We start from the raw sequence: 10,467 nt of genomic DNA, 5'->3' as shown, positions 1-10,467 counted from the left end.
GGATGACCTGAGGGTGCATACATTTTCAGCAAATGTTCATTTCTGGGTGAACTTGAGGTTGCACAGCGCTACATGTTTTAAATTCCTTGTTTTTGCACAATCTTTTAGAGAAACTCCTCACCGTCACATAAGAATAGTAAATGTAGGCATCTTCAGTTTTAAAACGGTGTAGCACATTTTTTATGAATTGTTCACATCTTCAATTTTTTTGAATAACTAAAGCATTTCACAATGAATTAAGATGTATTCAACATGCACAAATTGTACATTCACATTAGTTTTCTAGATGCTCAAAGTTACCAACGACATTTACTCTCTCTGAAAAAGTCTGAATGATTCCTCTCTTTTCCGGTGTATATTTTGGAGTTACGTTTACTTTGTTTCTGGTAGCTTTTGGCATTTTGATAATGTAATCCAGAAAACACTTGCTTTATTCTTAATTTCTGCAGTATTTGGACACTGTTTTTCCTCTATCTCTTGATGTATGAAAAGTTTGTCCTTGTTGATTGGATCTTTTGCTTCACAGCAAGTCATATGCATTACTAGTAGTATCCATTTCTTCCTAAAACATTACTGAATTCATTACTGTCTACCTCTAATATGAACAGCTTAGCCATCATCACCTCTTCCCATGTAGATTCCCACAGGTTTGTCTCATGGTAAACTAACCTGTAGTGAATCCCTAAACCATATCTGCGTGTCAGTGTAACTTTACACCATTTCTACCCTGTTCACCGGGGGGGAAAGACTTTTAATTGCCAATCAGTGCTCATTTCTGTACCATTTCTATGTGAATTTCTTCCGCCTAATTGAGAAGTCGCTAATGCTTTTAATGTCCTGAAAATGGATCAAAGGTCTACAGTCTCTTGGTGCAAGAGAGCCCAGTACTATACTGTCAGTTATATTTGACTTTCCATTCAAATAAAGAACAATTTTGTATTTAAAAATCAGTTGTGATTATTACAGCCAAGTCCTATGCTACAAATGATTCATTTTCATTCATGCATAATATGCATGTATTATATGTCATGATGCATGTGTTACCTCACGGAGTAACATTAGAAATAGAAATGCCATCAAAAATTAAACTTGCTCAGATGTGATATTTTTATATAATTATTTGGGTCCATAACTAGTACTTGCGGCCAACCATCAGCTATTTCACGTTTAATGAGCAGTAATATTACCCAAATCATGCAAGGACCAATGTTGTTTTATGTCTGTTTACAACGTTAAGACAATACATACCTCATCCCCCATTTAACAAAGCGGGAGGGTCTTTCATTAAAAAAATCCCTCTCAACCAATGAGATTCACGGCTGATGTAACGGGCATGCAGAACTGGCCAATCACAAACACAATAACAAACCCATCCACGTCTAACCCAGTGTGCGAGCGACTAGCCAATCGCGCTTCGAGCTCACCAAACTGACGTGCGTCTCCACCAATGGGAGGCCAGATCTAAAAGTAATCAGTCCTGCCTTCGCGGAGAATGCCAGAGATACTCGGTAATGGCGACAGGTTTGGTAAGTAAAAAAAAGTTGTTGAGATATTACCACGAAACGAAACGGTAATGTCAATGAACTTTATTTTGCGTGGCTATTTTAGACGGCGACGGTTGAGGCCGCGGGGAGCAAAAAGACTGTCATTCATTGTTTCGATCGCAAATGACAACTTTTTACTGATGTTTTTTTTCTCTGTGACGTTTGTTGGTTTGCTTGTGGTTTTTAGTAAGTCTCCACCTCACCATAGCGACGATAATTAAACGCAGCCAGTCGTGTTTTTTCCGTAAAACCCAGAAGAAAACAGGGTCTCCATTCATTACAGTGGGGTAAAAGGAAGGACTTGATGTACCGTGTCTCAACTTGTTGACATTCTTTTGTTTACAGCTCCCACTGTTGACATTCGAGTTAATTTTTAAGCATTTATCTAAATTATTCTACATCGAGCAAACGTCTGAGAGCTGGGTGGTCTGTATAAGTTGTGGTTTGATTAAATACCGCCGTTGTTAATGAGTATTTGGCGATTTTTATTCAAACAAAGACCTTCGTATTGTTGCGACAGCCGTATTGAAGTTATTGTTCTCGTGTTCAGCTTTAACAACGACAATATTCGTGGTAAAATATCAGGTATAAACCAAAACATCTATGCGCTTCCGTCTGTTTTGTTTTTGTTTGTTCGCGAGTGCAGAAAAATCTCATTTTCTTCCTGTGTGGAAAAACTGAAACCAAAAATGGCCACAAATAAAGCTTTCCGCTCATAAACACGGACGTATCTTCGATCGGATCGAACGGCGGGACTTCCATCTGCGATTCTCAAAAGTTATGGAGGATTTTCTAGCGCAATCTATCGCTGTTATTGACCCCCCGTTGTTACGCAGTTATGAATGAATGAGCTGCGCTGCGCATGCGCCAAGTCCCAGAAAGTTTATAAACAAGCCTTGCGTGCAATGCGGGTCACGTGACCACGCTTCACAGAAACGGGCCACAAACAAAACGCGTTATTTAACACGACGAAATTTGCTTTATTAAGGATTCAAGCCTTGACGACTCTCGTTTAATTGTGAAATGAATGTTACCAGTGCTCAACGTGATCAAACAGTGGCCAAGAACATATTGCACAATAGGCTACCCAACAGAACATTTGTTGTTCCAGTGTTTACTTCTGTTGTCCCGCATTCATTCATTCATTCATTCAATACAAATGCCTACAAAGTAAAACCTGTGCAAGTAAGCTGGTTTGGAAATCACCTACCCGTTTTGCTTTCACTTTAACGCTTCTCTTGCATTCACAGCCTGCCCAGCTGACATGTTATAATATGGTATGGGAAGTGAAAACTCAGTCGGTCCCTCAGAGAGTCCAGGAAGTCCAGACACAGAGCTCAGGTATGGATGAGGCCTTCTATCTGCTTAAATGCAATGAGCGCCTGCCCTCCTCACCTGGCTGCCCTTCTAACAAGAGTCACATGGAGTACGGTAATTAGATTTACCACTCATGTTTTCTTCTGAAAGGGTAAAAATCTAATTTATGATTTCAAATACTATTTGCAATGACAGTTTCGGTCTCTGCAGATGACCTGCCTGAGCTGCAGGAGGTGCAGGATGACCAGTCGACCCCGGGTGTGTTCCAGGTGGCCCCGGGTGTGTCGCATCATGAGGAGGGGCCCGTTGAGGGCCGGAGCTCCAGGCCTGAGGGCAACGTTTCACACACAAACTGGCTGACCGAGCTGGCCAACATCGCCACTAGCCCTCAAAGCCCCCTGCTCCAGAACGCCCCACACAACCGGTCAGGAAATCCTGGCATTTATACAATTGCACATGAATGTAAATTGCACAGCTCGGACTGTACTGATGATGCATTTTCATTGCAGGTCTTCTCCTGTCCACATCTTCTCCAGCAGTAGCAGTTTACATTCCTACGCTAGACCCCCTCTGTCTTCCAGCAGCGCCCCCAGTCCCGCCCGCAGCCACATGAGAGAACGCCGCCGCACCAGGGTACCGCCGCAGGCCTTTACAAATGCAAACACTTATAATGGGATTTCATGAATGGCTTAAGAGTTTTTGAGAATGTTATGTGCTGCTGTTATCAAGATCCAGAATAAACTTATTGCCACACTTGCCAATGGTGAGTGAACTGAGAAAGTTTGCCATCCATGAAACATATATATATATATATATATATATATATATATATAATTATTATTATTAATCTAATTAATCGCAAATTACATTTGGCTTTCAAAAGATTGTTTAAAGCTATCATTGGGTTAAATGAATAAGTATAACGTAGACATTACAAATAGTAGCTTTAGAAAGAAATATTTTATTTGATTTAACATAAAATTTATTACACATAAACATTTAGGCTACAACAGCCCAACATAAATGGAACATCTAAAAGAAGATGATTTGAGAAACATCTGGTTTTTCTTCATTCATGCAATGAAAGTCACTGGTAACCAGAACAGCTTTGGTACCAACAGTCTTCAAAATACCTTCTTTTATGTTCCACAAAAGAAAGTAAGTCATTCAGGTTTGAGTAAATGATGGCATATATATATATATATATATCAGCCATTTTGTCATTTACGGCATATCAGTGTAAATTTAATATCATTTATATACTATTATAGTATTTATTTCTATTTTTAATTAGGTTTTTTTATCAAGGTTATTTTAGAATTATTTATATACTATAATTTTTATTGATATTTTTAATTGGCTTTTATTTTTATATTTTCAGGTTTCATTTGAATTTAATTTAATATTTTGTAATTTAAATTTTTATTCGTTTTTATTTTTAAAATTATTATTTAACTTTATTATTTTAGTTTTAGTTTGTTTTTAAATTTTATTTATTTCCAGTTAGTAATCGTAGTGCTTCAACTTAAACTTATTTCAGTTGGTTGCCAAAAGCAACATGATGTCTAATTTTTTTTTACGCTTTTCAATCTAATACTTATATTTCATTTATTTTAGCTTTATTTCAATAAACAAAAATGTTCTGAATAGTTTTAGTTGTCCTTAACTGTAATAACCTGGTTTTCATTTAAATTTTATTAATATTGATTTGCTTTTATTTATTTAAAAATATTTCTGTTTAGCCTTATTTTAATTTTTTTATTATTTATATTTATATTCTTTTATTTTTTTCATTTCAGCTTTATTTGAACTAATTTTTATAATTAAAAATATTTCTGTTTAGCCTTATTTTATTTCAGTTATAGTAATTTTAGTTCTTAAACTTATTTCAGTTCATTTTCTTTTTTCCAATTTTTTTCATCAAATTTATATTTTGTTTCATTTCAGCTTTATTTCAATTAATAAAAACTAATTGTAATAGTTTTAGTTAGATAACATCCATCATTCTTACAGTTCGACTGAAAGCATGCATTATGTTGCGGTTCCTAATAAAGTTAGCGGCCACATGCACGGTGCAGTAATCTTATTTACTGTTAATTTTAGACCCTGCCTGAGAGTTAAAGAGTAAATAGCATATAGTACATACTTTTGAGGCTGTTTTATGTGCGTTTTACAGGCCAGCAGTGAGTCAGAGTCAGGCATTTTCTGCATGTCATCTCTGTCCGATGATGATGACCTGGGATGGTCCCATTCCTGGCCCTCCACTGCCTGGCATTGCTTCCTGAAAGGTAAAGACACACACAGATAAAGTGTTCCCAAACACTTGGGAAGAAAATAACAGCTGATATTGTGATGGAAGTTTTGTTGATCAATGAGTCCAAGAAATGTGGTGAACAGCACCTTCTGCTGTTACAAATGCAGAGCAGCTGGAGTAAAAGGGGAAAACAGGCGTGTCTCTGGGTCACAGGAGGGCCAGCGATTCCTCAGAACAAATTCTGGTCCTCACACCCTCGGCCTGGAACATGTTTGTTTCTTACATAACTGTATTGAAGTTTTATTTTAACAAAGTATTTAGGCTTACCTTTTCTGTTTTTTTATATATGGAGATCTCTTTTCAAACACTTGTCTCTGTCTTTTTCCTCCAGGAACACGTCTACGCTTCCACAAAGGTCTGAACGTGGAGTGGCAGGATGCAGAGGACGTGATGGAGTCGGATGAAGATTCAGATGACGAGGGAGGAACACAGTCCAACCCAATGAAGGTAATGATGTACACATCAGTCAGATGTCATTCTTTCACATTTTAAAGGGATAGTTCACTCAAATTTTAATTTACTGAAAACGTACTCATCCTCAGGTCATCCAAGATGTAGATGAGTTTGTTTCTTCGTCAGATTTGGAGAAATGTAGCATTACATCACTTGCTCACCAATGAATCCTCTGCAGTGAATGGGTGCCGTCAGAATGAGAGTCCAAACAGCTGATAAAAACACCACAGTAATCCACCTGATTCAGATTAGATCATTTTTTGGATTCTTATTCTGACGGCACCCATTCACTGCAGAGGATTCATTGGTGAGCAAGTGATGTAATGCTACATTTCTCCAAATCTGACGAAGAAACAAACTCATCTACAACTTGGATGGCCTGAGGATAAGTACATTTTCAGCAAATTTTCATTTTTGGTCAAACTGTTCCATTAATGAATTCATCAAGTAGTAACTTTTAAAAATGCATTGAAAAATCTTATTGCCAAAGTAATTTAAATTTGTTTGTCTCGCAGAGTTACGGCTCTGATGGGCTAAAGCTGGTGGTCTTTGAGGAGAGTGTGTCTTTCGGCCAGTCTGTCCTGAAATTAACCTTTGACCCTGGTTCCTCTGAAGCAGGGCTTCTGACCGCTGAGTGCTGTTTGGGCCATCCGTTTTTTGTGAAAAATAAAGGTAAATGCAGAAGTATGTTTCTATGCAGTATCATTAAAAGATAAATGAGATTTGTGAATTTTAATCTAATCTGTGCACGTGTGTTAGGGTGGTCTTCTTTCTATCCGAGCCTTACTGTTGTACAGCACGGCATCCCCTGCTATGATATGGAGGTTGGAGACTTGTGTCTGCCACCAGGACACCGCGACGCCATCAACTGTGACGACTCAGTAGTTTTTGACACTTTTAAAAGGTACCAGTGTTGTTATTGTTAATGACAACTAACACTATTAATAATAGTTTTCATTAATAAAGCTGAAATAGAATACAATAAATAAAATTAAAAAAACACAAAACGTTTTCTTGGTAATTAACTGAAATATATATGAAATAAAAAGTTGAAGTACTAAAATAGCTAAAACTAAAATTGAAAGAACTAAATAGAAATATATATAAAAAACGAATAAACAATCACAAAATCACTAATAAAATTCACAATAGTACAAAAAATTGCTAACATTTAAACTAAAATGAAAATGGAAACTAATAATTTATAACAAAAAATAAATTCAGAATATTAATATCACAATAAAATATAAATAAGAGTAAAATAACACTGGGAGGTGAAATCATTTGGTGAATCTCTTAAAAACATGCCCAGGTCACATTTAACTCCAAAATCAAAAGAAAAAAAATTAAAGTCTACATTTTTCAAACAGTCAGTCAGGGTGATTCTCATTAAATAATATAGTAAAAATTCTAAAATAAAATAATTTTTAAAAATCATAACAAATTAAACACAACAGAACAAACACTACCATAATGTGAAAAACACTTCATATTACTATTATTATTTTTTTCTTCACATTAATGTTGAGATTATGGTCATGAGAAATTGCATGTTAATTGTCAAAATGATTTATTTAAGTAAAATTTTTTGTTTTTGTGTAATATAAGACCTAATTTGCTACTTGTTAGCAACTTAGTCTCTTATTTAATTTTAGTTTAGTTTTTATAGATGACCCTATTAGTATTACTATTATAGATCCTATTATTTTTATAAATTATTAATAATAATAAAAATATAGAGCAATATCATCAGAGATAAGAACTGAATTGGCTTCAACTTGCTGTGTTTAAGATGTTGACTGTTTTCTCACCCCACACAGTTATGACTTCACCCCTCTCGACTCTTCCGCCGTGTATGTTCTGAGCAGTATGGCACGCCTGCGTCGGGCATCCCAGTCCAGCGGGGGCGCTGTGAGTCCCGACTGCGACAAACTTGAGGCCCTCGGCTCCTCCCATCACTCCCCCAGCAGCAAATCACAGCGCAGTCATGCCTCAGGAAGCTCTGGAGCCACACCCACAAAGTGCAAGCGGCCAATGAACGCCTTCATGCTTTTTGCCAAGAAGTACAGGGTGGAATATACACAGATGTACCCCGGCAAAGACAACAGGTGTGTGGATGTGCTGCGAGCAGACAGATGAATGGTTGCATTGGCTATGTTGCAAAACATGGTTATTATTAATTGAAATAAAGCTGAAATCAAGTAAAATAGTCAAGTAGATAGTCTTATTTTTTCATAGAGCAGGAAAAACCATTTGGCCAAAACAAATCTATTGTTACATAAACATGCTGTCTACCTTTAGAAACAGTTTCAACTGCCACACAGTAGTGTAATATGTATTTTATACTTCAGAAGTGAAATTTGTCCGGTTGTTTGGGTCTTTCTCTTTAAGTGAGGTTTCCATGTCTAATTTACTCAGAGCCATCAGCGTGATTCTGGGTGATAAATGGAAGAAGATGAAGAATGAGGAGAGGAGGATGTACACCATGGAGGCCAAAGCTCTGGCCGAGGAGCAGAAACGTCTCAACCCTGACTGCTGGAAACGCAAGAGAACAAACTCGGTTAGCATTTTTTAATTAGCATGATTATTGTTAATTTTGGGAATCTGTTTTTTAAAGAAAATGGAAGCTCGATTTTTAATAAAATAAAAAAGGTAATTGCAACTTTTTCACAGAATTCTGAGTTTAGAGCTCACAATTTTGATGCTTTTTCTCTGAATGTTGAGTTTAGATCTCAAATTTTGATCCTTTTCTCGGAATTCTGAATTTAGATCTCACAATTTTGATGTTTTTCTCGGAATTCTGAGTTTAGATCTTGCAATTTTGAAATTGTTCTCATAATTCTGAGTTTAGAGCTCACAATTTTGGCTTTTTTTTCTTGGAATTCTGAGTTTAGATTTTTTTTCCCCACAGAATTAATTATGACTTTTTGATCTCACAATTAGGACTTTTCTTCTCAGAATTATGAGTTTATATCTACAATTCTGACAGTTTTTTTTTCTTCTTAGAACTGTTAGGAAAAGAAAAACTAAATTGTGAGATATAAACTCCAAACTTTGAAAAGTCAGAATTGTGAGGTAAAAATTAGCAGTTTTTATTTATTTATTTTTTGTTCCATGGTGGAACCAAGCTTCCATAAATTGGTGATAGGTCATGAAAAGTTTGAAAATGATTATTAAAAAATATTCCTTTCCATTTCACTAGGGCTCTCAGCAAAACTAGGCTAAGGATTGTCACAGAAAAAAACATGAACTGGACAGCAGGAGACGGACACCGACACACATTCTCTCGAAAGAATGATAAACCGCAACTGTGATGCTACACGCACTTGCTTTAAGAAAAAAAAAATTAAGAAAAAAAATTGCTCATTACAACGAAACATCTGCACGAGAAGAATTGCGAAAGAGAAATTACATTTAAAAATTATATGGACGAAAGGCAAATCATATAATTATATACAATATAAAATGTAATGTAGTCAACTAACAGAGCTTATGTATTTTTCTTATCCTTTCAAAAACGACGAAAATGCCTTACTCTTCCAAAGCAAGACAACGCTCAGTTCTTCTATCAGGTAATTTTGTATTTCTAGGCTTGAAAGGTGCAACCCTATGGTGCTATTTTACTGAGGTCGAAGGAGCGATAATATACAAATAATGTCTATTTTTAAATGTAAAAAGGGGAAATTTAGATGTTAGCTCATTTTTTCAGCTGTTCATATTAATTGTATTAGTATAACTCAACTTAATTGCACAGACTCAAATGTATTGCAAATAGACGAATGATGTTGAACTGCATATTCGTCGATGTGCTGAAAGGGGTTGAATTTCACATGACGCCAGTCCAGCCTAGGCCATATTCAGTGTGTGTCTGCGTACCTGTGTGTGTGTGTGTGTGATAGTCTATCCATACGGCCATATTGTACAAGGATAGAGTCCCACACACAAGCGCACGAGTACAAAGACACACATGTTGTCACATACAGCACTTCAGGGCCATGCCTTTACTGTAAGTGTTCTTGTTTTTGCACTTTATATTCATATATAACCTTATAAACCAATAAATGTATACAAGCTGAAATGTTGTGTAAAAACATATATATATCTTGATAAGATGTATCCTTTGACACAATCATGGCCAAACTGAGCAACTGAGTGTTGTGCTTTGTGTGTTTGCCATTAGATTGCATTACAAATACATTTTGTTAATATTGTACAGGTCCACGTTCCCATCCATTTCCATTTCTTGCACAAACTATTCTTGTATCATATTATAAATAAAATTTTAAACTCGCTACCCTAAACATTTGCAGCCTTTCTTCGTTTTCTTGTCGTAAAAAAGGTTCAGGGGTCATATGATGTTGCTAAAAAGAACATTATTTTGTGTAATTGGTGTAATGAAATGTGTTTATGCGGTTTAAGGTTCAAAAAACACATTATTTTCCACATACTGTACATTATTGTTTCTCCTCTATGCCCCGCCTTTCTGAAACTCATCGACTTTTACAAAGCTCATCGTTCTGAAAAAGCGAGGTGTGCTGTGATTGGCCAGCTATCCAGTGCGTTGTGATTGGTCGAATACCTCAAGCGTGTGACGGAAATGTTACGCCCCTCACCATACTGTTGATGCCGTGTCCCGGCCGGAGCGACGAGACAAACATTAAAACCCATTATAAACGAGGCATTCGTTGCATCCAGGTGGGGATATAATTATGAATTATAATGACTTGTATTGTCTTTTTACGCGTTGTGTTGCGTACCGCGCCGCGTAAACATAAAACCGTCTGCATTTGTGATCGGAGAAATGACAAACAACAAGCACTACTCTACACTGCCCAAAAA

The 10,467-nt window shown here is 36.4% G+C and overlaps 1 protein-coding gene across 1 annotated transcript; it reads left to right on the top strand.

Moving 5' to 3' along the window:
* The first annotated feature begins 1,468 nt into the window (after positions 1-1,468).
* On the top strand, positions 1,469-9,922 carry LOC107676464 (HMG box-containing protein 1-like). The gene is made up of 11 exons (XM_016471014.1): positions 1,469-1,526; positions 2,795-2,975; positions 3,072-3,285; positions 3,371-3,494; positions 5,038-5,149; positions 5,507-5,622; positions 6,144-6,300; positions 6,388-6,532; positions 7,449-7,736; positions 8,047-8,188; positions 8,831-9,922. Exons 1-11 carry the CDS (start codon positions 1,512-1,514, stop codon positions 8,846-8,848), a joined length of 1,512 nt encoding a protein of 503 aa, XP_016326500.1. The 5' UTR covers positions 1,469-1,511; the 3' UTR covers positions 8,849-9,922.
* Positions 9,923-10,467: the final 545 nt, after the last annotated feature.

The sequence above is a fragment of the Sinocyclocheilus anshuiensis genome, unplaced genomic scaffold (assembly GCF_001515605.1).
Source record: "Sinocyclocheilus anshuiensis isolate Anshui unplaced genomic scaffold, SAMN03320099.WGS_v1.1 scaffold228, whole genome shotgun sequence".
In the NCBI taxonomy this organism is placed as follows: Eukaryota; Metazoa; Chordata; class Actinopteri; order Cypriniformes; family Cyprinidae; genus Sinocyclocheilus; species Sinocyclocheilus anshuiensis.
The sequence above is the reverse complement of the archived record's forward strand: the minus strand, read 5'-3'. Positions and strand labels throughout refer to the sequence as shown.